At 43.8% G+C, this 14,065-nt stretch overlaps 1 protein-coding gene and 1 pseudogene across 1 annotated transcript; both read right to left on the reverse strand.

The window, feature by feature from the left end:
• Nucleotides 1-3,143: 3,143 nt before the first annotated feature.
• On the reverse strand, nt 3,144-4,646 carry LOC143015987 (hypoxia-inducible factor 1-alpha-like). The gene is made up of 6 exons (XM_076170163.1): nt 4,573-4,646; nt 4,382-4,477; nt 3,764-3,849; nt 3,590-3,680; nt 3,392-3,498; nt 3,144-3,300 (listed from the first exon to the last, which is right to left on the reverse strand). The coding sequence occupies exons 3-6, from the start codon at nt 3,799-3,801 to the stop codon at nt 3,144-3,146; spliced, it is 393 nt and encodes a 130-aa protein (XP_076026278.1). The 5' UTR covers nt 3,802-3,849; nt 4,382-4,477; nt 4,573-4,646.
• A 911-nt stretch (nt 4,647-5,557) lies between these two features.
• LOC143015973 (hypoxia-inducible factor 1-alpha-like) lies at nt 5,558-8,424 on the reverse strand (annotated as a pseudogene).
• Nucleotides 8,425-14,065: the final 5,641 nt, after the last annotated feature.

Genomic DNA, 14,065 nt, shown 5'->3' on the forward strand with positions numbered 1-14,065 from the left:
AGGCTGTAGCCACCGCAGCCTACATACAGAACAGGCTACCTACTTCTGTTCTAAAGGGAGAGACACCGTACCAGAGATGGTGTGGCAAGAAACCTGATGTGAGTCACACAAAGGTGTTTGGCTGTATTGCCTATGCACATGTCCCAGATGAAGAGAGAAGAAAACTGGACAAAAAGACTGTGAAACTTCGCTTCGTGGGATATGCAAACAATGCCAAGGGCTATCGCCTATATGATGAAGAAAAAAGGAGGATTCTAATCCGTCGTGATATCGTCTTTGACGAATCAAACTTCAACTGGAAGCAGGAAGTGAAAGTTCCCTGCACAAAGAACGAAATGACTACAACAACAGATGAGAGTGAAACACGAGATGATGAGGTCACTGTTGAGAGCACTGTCAGAAAAAATGACAGAATCAGAAATGCTCCAAGAAGATTTGGATATGATGAGTTTGCTGATGTAGTGACTGTTGATCATTATGCTAACGTGTGTCGTGTGACAGAGCCACTCTCACTGAAAGAGGCAATGGAGAGTCCTAATGCAAAAGAGTGGCAGGAAGCAGCTGACTTGGAATATGAGTCACTGCTGGAAAATGAGACATGGGACTTAGTGGACTTGCCAAGAGACAGAAAGGCAGTAGGATCAAGGTGGGTGTTCAAAGTTAAGCATCATGGTGATGGAAAAGTGGAACGATACAAGTGCAGGCTCGTTGCCAAGGGCTACTCACAGTTGTATGGTGCTGACTATGATGAAACGTTTTCACCAGTGGTACGATTTAGCTCTATTCGTACTTTATTGTCCTTTGCTGTTCAAAACAATCTGTATGTGCACCAGATGGATGTTGTAACTGCATTCCTTAATGGACACCTGGAAGAGGAAATATACATGGAGCAACCAGAGGGTTACATCAAACCGGGGCAGGAAAATCTGGTATGCAAACTGAAAAGGTCAATCTATGGACTGAAACAGTCACCTCGCTGTTGGAGCAAGACTTTCACAGAGTTCATGATGGAAATTGGATTCAAACAGAGCACATCAGACACCTGCGTGTTTGTGAGATCAAGACAAGAGCTTGAGATACTAGCAGTGTATGTGGATGATTTGATTTTGATTACAGAATAAACTGAGAGCATGAAGGAGCTCAAAACGGCTCTCAAGGAGCGCTACAAGATGAAAGATATGGGTGAGCTATCCTACATCCTGGGCATCTCTGTGATCCAGGACAAAGGAAAGAACTGTGTCATTCTTCATCAGAAGCATTACATTGAAGCCATACTTCGGAAATATGGAATGGATAATGCCAATCCTGTAGCAACTCCTGCAGATGCCAACGTCAAGCTGAGAAAGAGTGATGGTGTCAGTAAGTCAGTGCATCAACATACTTATCAGTCAATGGTTGGAAGTCTGCTGTATGCTGCAATGGGCACACGACCAGACATAGCTCACGCTGTGAGTGCTGTGTCAAAGTTCAACTCAAATCCAGACGCTTCACACCTGACTGCTGTAAAGAGGATACTTCGATACTTAAAAGGAACAGTGAACTTTGCTCTCAAGTATGAGAAGTCAGACTCTGAAGCCTTAATCGGATACTCAGATGCTGACTGGGCTGGAGATCAGGATGATCGTCGGTCAACAACAGGCAACATCTTTCTTCTGAGTGGAGGAGCGGTGAGCTGGCTCAGCAAGAAACAAGCAACAGTCGCACTTTCAACAGCAGAAGCGGAGTACATCGCACTCAGTCAATCAGCTCAAGAAGGAATCTGGCTGAGACGACTACTGTGTGATCTAGGAGTGGAGTCTATGTCCACAGTGATCCTGGAAGACAACCAAGGAGCCATCGCAATCGCGAAGAACCCTGTGAATCACTCCAGGACCAAACACATAGACATTCGCTACCACTACATCCGTCAATGTGTACAGAATGGACAAATAAAACTGCAATATTGTCCAACAACTGACATGAAAGCGGATATCTTCACCAAGCCACTGGCTAGACAGAGATTTGAATATCTCAGGGGAGAGATCGGACTTTTCCCTATTTAAAATGCTTGGCAGGTGTACGAAGAACGCTGCCTGGTCAAAGCAATTTCTGAAAAATGTGAAAAAGAGTTCCTGAAAAACAATGTAAAATAATTTTTTTTTTGAAAATTAAGGGGACTTCTAAATCCTATTGTAAAAGTAAGTGGGAGTGTTGTTATACAGTACTTATACCAATAGATGGCGGTGCTGTTCTACCACTATACTGTCTCTGCCTGTATGTTATACGGTGAAGAAACTACACTTCAGGTGTTACGTGTGTTAGTTCGTTGGGTTATGCTGTTGCTGTCTGCAATAAAACAATAAAACAATAGTGGTGACCTGCTGGAAAAAGGAATACTTTGCACCAAAACCCAAGACACTGCTGGGGCGTGGAGTCCTTTCGATTACTGGGACCCATTATCTCCCAGGACCCGAGCTCAACGTCAGCTCCCTCACCAAAAAAGCCCAGCAGAGGGTGTTCTTCCTGCGGCAGCTGAAGGAGTTCAACCTGCAAAAGACAATGATGGTGCACTTCTACTCTTCCATCATCGAGTCCATCCTCACCTCCTCCATCACAATCTAGTTCGCACACAAGTAAAATATGAATAAGTAACACACTTACAGTAATGTATTAAAGAGGCATGTACTGGACTGTTACACAGTTCAATGTATTTATGGAGAGAACATTCAGACCACTCAAGGTTTAAACAATACGTTTATAATTGTGGAGTAAACACATCTGTTAAGAACAAGTACTACAACATACAAGTACGAGGAAAATAAAATAAAAGGCTTGATATAAATTGCTGGTAATAGTTTTCTTTTTAAGAAAATAGAAATTGCGTGACTTTAGCTTACAATACATTGCTGTCAGCAGCCCCAGACTCAGTGGTGACCTGCTGGAAAAAGGAATACTTTGCACCAAAACCCAAGACACTGCTGTGGCGTTTGTACGGTGGAATGCTGCAGATATCACATGAAGTGCACAAGCGGCAGCCAAACTAAGGTCAGATTCATACAGATACATAAATAAGGGGCGGGGCCTTAGAGAGGGACTGAGCACGTTGGGGAGAAACTGTAGTGTCCAGTCTGGTCCAGCAGTGAGCAGGCTGAGCATCGACTCAGTTAACATGGTCCAGAGCAGCAGCAGCAGCAGCAGCTCCTCTCCCAGCAGGAGGTACTGCCGGCCCTGCAGGGGGGCGCTGACCGTCGCGGGTGAGGTGCGGCAAGGTGAAGAGGGAGCTGCTCTCTGACGTGCTGCCCAGCAGACGACTCGCCCAATCTGAAAGAGATGAAAACACAGATCATCACTGTGCTTCTTCAGAGCTTTGCTGAAACATGTAAAGCGTTGTCAGGACGATGGGTTACTTCACCTGTGGGCAGTAGAAGCATGGTCCGATGGGAGACTGCAGCCGGTTGCCGCTGACTCGGAGACCTTTAAAATCTTCTTCTGCTCTTGTTGGTCGTTGAGCAATGCTGCCTCGGGAAAACATCAAACTCAGAGGCTCAAACCCTGCATGTGTAGATGTAAAGCCTGATGTGGGAACAATGTCTGGCTGTTGATGACTCACCTGTCCAAGAATTTCAGACAGTTTTCTTTTGCGCTGTAGGTTCTCAGCTGCCAAGGTCCTGAGTGACACTTCTTTGTTTAACTGAGAGACCCTGCAACACAGTAACAGTGACGTAGCAACATAAATTAGATCTGCCGCAGGAAATGCAGTAAAGTTTGTTGACACCTACTTTACCTCTTAGCGATCATTGCGGCTGGATCGGGAGCATTCATCGACTCGGGCGGCGCTTGGCCGGTGATGCTGCACGACTGCTTTGTCCGCTGAATGGCGAGCTGGGATAAGAGCTGTGCACCTCCTGTGTGCTGTGAGCAGAAGAGCTTTCAATAGATGTGAGTGATCCACACGACATGGGCTCCTCCGGTGTCAGGCTGCGCAGCTGGAAGTCATCGTCCATGGGGATGTAGGGAGCCAACATGTCCAGGTCCAAGCCTCCCATTGCCTTTGAGACACAGACAAAGATACAATGAGTGAATGAGGGATGAGGAAACCTTCCCTACAACGCACTTATTGTAAGTCGCTTTGGATAAAAGCGTCTGCTAAATGACCGTAATGTAATGTAATGTAATGTAATGTACATTAGATCAAGGATGTCCTCAGTACAGTCGTCTTAACCGTAACATACCTGTGTGGTGACTGGCGTCCTGGGTTGTGTATCAATGGCAAACAGCTTCTCAACCAAGTCTAGTTTGAAATCTGAGCTCATGTCTGAGTCCATGGGGAAGCAGAGGTATATTCCACTGTCGGCCTAAAGGGCAGAGATGCACACGTTAACTCATCTGTAAACATGCTAACCTATTGGCTGGAGAGCCCATCATGACCCTGTGGATCAGGATGCTGTGAGCCACGTCCGGGAACATCGGGTCTCTCGGCTTTAGCTCGGCAACAATGCTGTAGTGAAATGACAGACACACAAAACGCGTCAAAGCTGATGGTAAGATATTGTGCAGCTTAGCCACCAGACGGCATGACTTCTAAGCATTTACCTCTGTGTCAGCGTCAGCATCATCACACCGATGTACGGCCGCTTGGTCCCTGGGTCACCGAACCACCAACCCTGGAAAATGTGAAGAAAGCAGACAGACGACAGCAAAATGATCTGGCTTTATGCTAAAGCAGAGAATTTCAAGTATAAAAAAATACATTCAAAACATTCAAATACATTTAATTAAAGTTATAAATAAATGAAAATAAAACAATGACATAACATTTTCTCCTTTGGATTTAGACCCAAAACACACACCGTATTTACAGGCACACACTACTAGACCGTCATGGAGCAGATATGTTTATGTTGTAGAGCAGGGCATGGATCAATGGTATTATACTGACCACCATTAACTGAGCAACTCACAAACGCTACTTAAGAACCGGTTCCCATCAGGGCTGCGTTCTCTCTCCTCTGCTCTTCTCCTTATACACCAACGCCTGCAGTCATCTGTCGGTCCAGCTCCTGAAGTTCGCGGAAGACACCACCCTCATTGGACTCATCTCTGATGGGGACGGGTCCGCCTACAGGCGGGAGATTGACCGTCTGGTGAATTGGTGCAGGAAGAACAATCTGGAGATTAATGCTCTGAACAGAGGAGATGGTTGTGGATTTCTGACTCAACGCAGCCCCGCCCGCTATCATTCTGTGTGAGTACCCAGCTGACACCGTGGAGTCCTTTCGATTACTGGGACCCATTATCTCCCAGGACCCGAGCTCAACGTCAGCTCCCTCACCAAAAAAGCCCAGCAGAGGGTGTTCTTCCTGCGGCAGCTGAAGGAGTTCAACCTGCAAAAGACAATGATGGTGCACTTCTACTCTTCCATCATCGAGTCCATCCTCACCTCCTCCATCACAATCTAGTTCGCACACAAGTAAAATATGAATAAGTAACACACTTACAGTAATGTATTAAAGAGGCATGTACTGGACTGTTACACAGTTCAATGTATTTATGGAGAGAACATTCAGACCACTCAAGGTTTAAACAATAAGTTTATAATTGTGGAGTAAACACATCTGTTAAGAACAAGTACTACAACATACAAGTACGAGGAAAATAAAATAAAAGGCTTGATATAAATTGCTGGTAATAGTTTTCTTTTTAAGAAAATAGAAATTGCGTGACTTTAGCTTACAAAACATTGCTGTCAGCAGCCCCAGACTCAGTGGTGACCTGCTGGAAAAAGGAATACTTTGCACCAAAACCCAAGACACTGCTGTGGCGTTTGTACGGTGGAATGCTGCAGATATCACATGAAGTGCACAAGCGGCAGCCAAACTAAGGTCAGACTCATACAGATACATAAATAAGGGGCGGGGCCTTAGAGAGGGACTGAGAACGTTGGGGAGAAACTGTAGTGTCCAGTCTGGTCCAGCAGCGAGCAGGCTGAGCATCGACTCAGTTAACATGGTCCAGAGCAGCAGCAGCAGCAGCAGCTCCTCTCCCAGCAGGAGGTACTGCCGGCCCTGCAGGGGGGCGCTGACCGTCGCGGGTGAGGTGCGGCAAGGTGAAGAGGGAGCTGCTCTCTGACGTGCTGCCCAGCAGACGACTCGCCCAATCTGAAAGAGATGAAAACACAGATCATCACTGTGCTTCTTCAGAGCTTCATCAAACATCAAACTCAGAGGCTCAAACCCTGCATGTGTAGATGTAAAGTCTGATGTGTGAACAATGTCTGGCTGTTGATGACTCACCTGTCCAAGAATTTCAGACAGTTTTCTTTTGCTCCGTTGGTTCTGAGCTGCCAAGGTCCTGAGTGACACTTCTTTGTTTAACTGCGAGACCCTGCAACACAGTAACAGTGACGTAGCAACATAAATTAGATCTGCCGCAGGAAATGCAGTAAAGTTTGTTGACACCTACTTTACCTCTTAGCGATCATTGCGGCTGGATCGGGAGCATTCATCGACTCGGGCGGCGCTTGGCCGGTGATGCTGCACGACTGCTTTGTCCACTGAATGGCGAGCTGGGATAAGAGCTGTGCACCTCCTGTGTGCTGTGAGCAGAAGAGCTTTCAATAGATGTGAGTGATCCACACGACATGGGCTCCTCCGGTGTCAGGCTGTGCAGCTGGAAGTCATCGTCAATGGGTATGTAGGGAGCCAACATGTCCAGGTCCAAGACTTCCATTGCCTTTGAGACACAGACAAAGATACAATGAGTGAATGAGGGATGAGGAAACCTTCCCTAAATTAGTTCAAGGATGTCCTCAGTACAGTCGTCTTAACCGTAACATACCTGTGTGGTGACTGGCGTCCTGGGTTGTGTATCAATGGCAAACAGCTTCTCAAACAATTCTAGTTTGAAATCTGAGCTCATGTCTGAGTCCATGAAGGGAGCAGAGGTCCTGTCGGCCTAAAGGGCAGAGATGCAGATGTTAACAAATTAACACGTTAACAAATCTGTAAACAATCTAAACAAATCTGTAAACATGCTAACCTGTTGGCTGGAGAGCCATCATGACCCTGTGGATCAGGATGCTGTGAGCCACGTACGGGAACATCGGGTCTCTCGGCTTTAGCGCGGCAACAATGCTGGAGTGAAATGACAGACACACAAAACGCGTCAAAGCTGATGGTGAGATTGTGCAGCTTAGCCACCAGACGGCATGACTTCTAAGCATTTACCTCTGTGTCAGCGTCAGCATCATCACACCGATGTACGGCCGCTTAGTCCCTGGGTCACCGAACCACCAACCCTGGAAAATGTGAAGAAAGCAGACAGACGACAGCAAAATGATCTGGCTTTATGCTAAAGCAGAGAATTTCAAGCTCAACATGCCACATGAAATGAAATCAATTAAATGAAAATAAAGTAATTTAAATGTAATTTAAACTTATAAGACATTTAAGTTAACACAAGTTAATACAATAAAATACAAAACACATTAAATACATATAATTAAAGTTATAAATATATAAATAAAACAAAATAAAAATTAAACAATGAAATAAAATCGTTTGGATTCGGCTCCGTCATGGAGCAGATATGTTTATGTTGTAGAGCAGGGGGATTCAATTACAATTTAAAGAGCGCCAGTAGAAAATATTTCTCGGAGCAAAGGTCTGGAAGATCATAATGGGTAACTATGTAGTGTGATATTAAAGTAGCCCGTTGTATCAACATCTGCATGTAATCAATACCGTCAAATCAAATGAATTTAGTACGATTCAAAAACGTTTTGACAAAATTCATCGTCACGTAACATAGAACATATATGTACCAAGTTAAAGTAGGGCTGCATTTCAAAATATAATTCAGCATGTTCAAATAAAATGCTCAACTTATATCAAATAAAGGAAGCAAATGCTTGAATCTCCCATTTTCTGTTTCACATCTTGACTCAACTGATTTCACAGATAATAAATCTCAACACAAAACGAGGAAAGAATAATACCAGCCGCTCTGAGGGAACATTGAATGTGCGGATCCCGGTGGACTCTGCTCATATTGGGATCTAAGACCCCTTGTTTTCTACGATCTCACTTCAGATTTTAGCGGCTATATTTGTTCAAAACCCTAATGTTTTGTCTCATAATGCTGTTTCACATTGGCACTTTTAACACGGAACACCGATTCTGAACAAGTATGACTACACAATTTTGGAGAGCACCATTTTGTCTCTCTTTCTCCGCCTCACTCCTATTTCTCAACTTTCTCCAGGCTCAGTCGTCTGTATATATCTCTTAGTTTTAACACACGTCAGCAAAATGTTCCGACTTTATGCTAAAGCAGAGAATTACAAGCTAAAGCACAACAACATTTTCACTTACCTGTGTCGCTCTTTCTTTTTCCACTTCCGTCTTCAACTTGGCTCTGACTCAGCAATCACCTGTCTGCGTGGAGCGTCACACTTTTTACCGCCAAAAGGCACAAACCTGATTGGCTTGAGTAGTATCACGTGGGATGGCTTAACTCGCATGCGATTGGTCTCTGCGGTTTCCTCACTAAGCTATTACCGTAAAAACTGTAAATGCGGCGCCGGTCATAATAGAAGAGCCCCGTCTTTTAAACCATAGCCTTGATTAGATTCAGGAAGCTTGTTACGCTGAATGTAACAAAAGTAATTTGTTAAATGAAATATAAATGGTGCCTCATTTACATAGAATAAGATACATAGAATAAATCTGCAATCGAAAGGAATCACAGAGAGTTTCAGTCAAAACGAGAGACAAGCCAATACTTGCGCGCGCGCGCGTGTGTGTGTGTGTGCCATGCTTCCTCATTAGCTGCTGTGGAGGCTGGATGTGGAGGAGTTGGAGGACTACAACATCATCCACGCACATCCCCACCCTTGCTCTAAATCATCCAGAAATGCAGTATATAGTCTTCAATTTCTAAAAGAGAAATAGTAAAAGGTTGTCAATAACTGCTGAACTTGACACGACAAAAGATTTCACGGTCATCCTAGAGAAATACACACACATACAGTTAAGACAGTTTGATTAAATATGGATTTATTGTTCAAATAGCTGGGTAAAATGTACATAGATCTGTAGTACAGACGGCCCTTTGGGAAGAATGAGAACATAAGACTCAAAGTCATGATCTGTCCTTGTTACTTTACTATCTAATGTAGATTAAAAAAAAGGTGAAGCACAGAAAAACATTCAAAATGTGCAGTTTTTTAATATTTTTTTACTTTGATGGGAAACATTCAGAGATTTCAAGACACCTCAGAGGTACAAAAATGAAGAGGTATAAAAAATAAAATCACCTTATCATGACTAGAAAAGCAACAGACTCGGTGGTGTCCAACAAATCAGACAGGCAGACAGACGACAGCAAAATGATCTGGCTTTATGCTAAAGCAGAGAATTTCAAGTATAAAAAAATACATTCAAAAGATTCAAATACATTTAATTAAAGTTATAAATAAATGAAAATAAAACAATGACATAACATTTTCTCCTTTGGATTTAGACCCAAAACACACACCGTATTTACAGGCACACACTACTAGACCGTCATGGAGCAGATATGTTTATGTTGTAGAGCAGGGCATGGATCAATGGTATTATACTGACCACCATTAACTGAGCAACTCACAAACGCTACTTAAGAACCGGTTCCCATCAGGGCTGCGTTCTCTCTCCTCTGCTCTTCTCCTTATACACCAACGCCTGCAGTCATCTGTCGGTCCAGCTCCTGAAGTTCGCGGAAGACACCACCCTCATTGGACTCATCTCTGATGGGGACGGGTCCGCCTACAGGCGGGAGATTGACCGTCTGGTGAATTGGTGCAGGAAGAACAATCTGGAGATTAATGCTCTGAACAGAGGAGATGGTTGTGGATTTCTGACTCAACGCAGCCCCGCCCGCTATCATTCTGTGTGAGTACCCAGCTGACACCGTGGAGTCCTTTCGATTACTGGGACCCATTATCTCCCAGGACCCGAGCTCAACGTCAGCTCCCTCACCAAAAAAGCCCAGCAGAGGGTATTCTTCCTGCGGCAGCTGAAGGAGTTCAACCTGCAAAAGACAATGATGGTGCACTTCTACTCTTCCATCATCGAGTCCATCCTCACCTCCTCCATCACAATCTAGTTCGCACACAAGTAAAATATGAATAAGTAACACACTTACAGTAATGTATTAAAGAGGCATGTACTGGACTGTTACACAGTTCAATGTATTTATGGAGAGAACATTCAGACCACTCAAGGTTTAAACAATAAGTTTATAATTGTGGAGTAAACACATCTGTTAAGAACAAGTACTACAACATACAAGTACGAGGAAAATAAAATAAAAGGCTTGATATAAATTGCTGGTAATAGTTTTCTTTTTAAGAAAATAGAAATTGCGTGACTTTAGCTTACAAAACATTGCTGTCAGCAGCCCCAGACTCAGTGGTGACCTGCTGGAAAAAGGAATACTTTGCACCAAAACCCAAGACACTGCTGTGGCGTTTGTACGGTGGAATGCTGCAGATATCACATGAAGTGCACAAGCGGCAGCCAAACTAAGGTCAGACTCATACAGATACATAAATAAGGGGCGGGGCCTTAGAGAGGGACTGAGAACGTTGGGGAGAAACTGTAGTGTCCAGTCTGGTCCAGCAGCGAGCAGGCTGAGCATCGACTCAGTTAACATGGTCCAGAGCAGCAGCAGCAGCAGCAGCTCCTCTCCCAGCAGGAGGTACTGCCGGCCCTGCAGGGGGGCGCTGACCGTCGCGGGTGAGGTGCGGCAAGGTGAAGAGGGAGCTGCTCTCTGACGTGCTGCCCAGCAGACGACTCGCCCAATCTGAAAGAGATGAAAACACAGATCATCACTGTGCTTCTTCAGAGCTTCATCAAACATCAAACTCAGAGGCTCAAACCCTGCATGTGTAGATGTAAAGTCTGATGTGTGAACAATGTCTGGCTGTTGATGACTCACCTGTCCAAGAATTTCAGACAGTTTTCTTTTGCTCCGTAGGTTCTGAGCTGCCAAGGTCCTGAGTGACGCTTCTTTGTTTAACTGCGAGACCCTGCAACACAGTAACAGTGACGTAGCAACATAAATTAGATCTGCCGCAGGAAATGCAGTAAAGTTTGTTGACACCTACTTTACCTCTTAGCGATCATTGCGGCTGGATCGGGAGCATTCATCGACTCGGGCGGCGCTTGGCCGGTGATGCTGCACGACTGCTTTGTCCACTGAATGGCGAGCTGGGATAAGAGCTGTGCACCTCCTGTGTGCTGTAAGCGGAAGATCTTTTCGGAAGTACCATAATAAACTCTTAAACCAGGGATAATATACCCGTGGACAAATTATGGCAACAGATTAGGATCATCATCATCATCATCATCGTCATCATCCCCACACGGATACTGTCTTCTCTGTCAATCATATGAGTGAAAGAAAAAATTGTGCACATTTCCCACAACAGTTCTCTGAGCAGCAGGAAAATTCATTTTTTCACATTATGGTCCAATCAGAACTGGACGCACTGTAGTTATGCTTTGTCTGCAAAAATGTGTCTTGATATAGCATCAATCATTTGTTGACTGGGGTGTAAACACATAGTATTTGTATGGACTTAAAAAAAAATAATGACAGAAACAAGAAGCTTAATAAATCCTGAGTAAGTTCATAATTGTACAGGAACTGCATTGCACACGATTATTTTGTTACTTAGTGTATACACAGGTACATGTTTGTCTAAGCTTATTCTGAGGCATGACACAAATTAGTGAAAAGGAATTTCTCCGTTAATTAACCCACGTTTGGCTCTTTAGTGTGAACTCTATGCTCACAGTTGCGCAGAATGTTTGTTGTGTAGAAGTGTAGAAATGATAGCTATACACTGTGCTCTCTCTGGCAGAGGCTTTACAAGGCTGGTAACTGGATCTGCTATTGGAATGTAGACTTGATTTGTAAATAATTGTAACATAATATTCAAAATAATTTGTTTCATACGGCAGGACAAGACTATTTCATAGTGTGATGCTACAATTTTCAAAATGACCAAGATGGTGAATGGATTTGGACCTAATCCACTATTGTAACTGTCAAAACGTATTTTTGTGCGATCTGGCCAAAAAGTTGATACTTAAGCACCAAAGTGACAGAATGACAAACAACAACTCAACACTGAGAAAGGAAGGGCGAGTGATGGGATGTGGAATGCATGATTATTCAAACAGTCGCCACCTAAAATTGATTGCTAATTTTCAAAGACAAATACTCTTAACGTAAACATCTGGGGCTGAAGTTGTGCACGAAAAAACAAGAGTGGGAAACATACAGATAAACCAATCAGGATCTGACCCAGGTATTTAGGGCCTGTCTCGACTGAACGCCCCAAGAGGACCTGGAGACCCTTGACTCCCGGTCCTCCTGAGGGAGCCGTGCAAGAACCCCCACTGGAGGCACCATCAGTAGCAGCAGTACAACAGCAGTCCCATTGAAGGCTCAGAGAACACCATAGAAATCAGTGTAGTGTGCCACAGTTTAAGGGTGTGTCAACCTTTTCCCAAATGGAACGTATATCTGACGGAAAAGAGAATGAACAGAAAAGCACATTAGAATCGAGACATACAGACTCCTAGCAATCATTTATGTTACTTGACTGTCATAAAATAAGCACATCCAGATACTCACTGCTGACTTGTTGGAGGCTGGGGCACATACTACCTGCCCATTCTCAACTCCATCCACATCCTGGGTGTCGATCTGAGACAGAAAACATGCCGTTAACATGAGCAGCTGAATATAATTACCGGTCTGAAATGTTGACATTATTTAATTGGACAACATGAAAGACAAGCAAATAGTAGACTGAGAAGTGTATTACCTTGTAATTGTGAGCACTCAGATATTTAAAATGTCCAAAGCAGACATGAGAGAGGCAGATAATGATTGTGATGATCAGAACTATGAACGTGAACATGGACGTTCCAGTTGTAATCCCTGTAAAGAACAAACATGTTGGGACTTTACCACACTGAAGACCAAGGTGCCAGAGCTAAACACTTTTGGGAATGTGATAGGACACAAGTAGCCAGTAGATGGTGCCCTCTTCTTAGCTGAGCGAACAGTTGAGAAGAACAGCAGCCAGAAGAGGCAGAGAATTGGACCTATTGTTGTCATCTTCGACGACAATAGGCTTTAGGAGGTCGGCACATAAGTAATGGGTGAGCGCAAGTTGGGGGTTCGGAACTCGGGGACTGCCTGCACGTCATAAGGGCTCAGAAATCAATTCTACTCAGCAAGGAGAAGAAGGACTAATCCTTTTCACATTCCGACGTTTGGCTGCAGATCTAGCCAGGAGAAGTCGTATCATGTACATAAGAAGACCAGGAATCCTCAGCAGGTCCATGGCATTACCGATGAACGCAGAAGCAATGACATAGTTCACAAAGAAAGCCCCGTTGTCAGGAAGAAACACACACCTAAAGAACAGAGAAAGACAACAGAGATTGGAGTCTTTTAACATGAACCCAGTTGACATATTGCACCTTCTATTATCTCACTTATATAAAATATCTGCATGTTCACTCAATTATTATTATGCCCGAGTTATTGCTGGGGCTCATGTCTAATCTTGAATGAATAATTATCTGATTAACATAATATGCTGCTGGGCTCTACAGGTTGAACTGCTGGCTTGTTCTTGTTGGCACTGCAATGTTGAACTTGCTGCGAAACTCAAAAAGCTCTTATTTCACTCATGAAGAGGCAGATGAATCTTCATGTATATTCTGGGAAAACCTTATTAGAGAGATACCGCATTCAATAGAACTACACACATAATAAACAATTGAAGACAGAACATGTTTTGTCACGATGGCAGTCAAACAAGTTCATGTTGGCAGTAATGAAGTAAAATAAAAAAAAGTGACATTGTGATTAATGTGTGAAAATCACGCTACCTACTCAAATCTCACTTTAGCATCATCCAAGAAGAATCTTCGGTCAAAAAGCCATCGGAAGAACAGATCCAACTGTAATGATACAACACAACTATTTGAACCACAAGAAAAGGCAAAAGCAACAAGTT

Source organism: Genypterus blacodes, unplaced genomic scaffold, assembly GCF_046128005.1.
Source record: "Genypterus blacodes isolate CSIRO-AG114 ecotype Tasmania unplaced genomic scaffold, CSIRO-AGI_Gbla_v1 ptg000215l_1, whole genome shotgun sequence".
NCBI lineage: Eukaryota > Metazoa > Chordata > Actinopteri > Ophidiiformes > Ophidiidae > Genypterus > Genypterus blacodes.

Coding starts and splice junctions, on each gene's coding strand:
- LOC143015987 (XM_076170163.1), bottom strand. CDS start 3,801: ATGAATGCTCCCGATCCAGCCGCAATGATCGCTAAGAG. Junction 3,499..3,589: donor TGTCTGAAATTCTTGGACAG/GTGAGTCATCAA, acceptor TGTTTTCCCGAG/GCAGCATTGCTCAACGACCA. Junction 3,301..3,391: donor CATGCTTCTACTGCCCACAG/GTGAAGTAACCC, acceptor CATCTCTTTCAG/ATTGGGCGAGTCGTCTGCTG.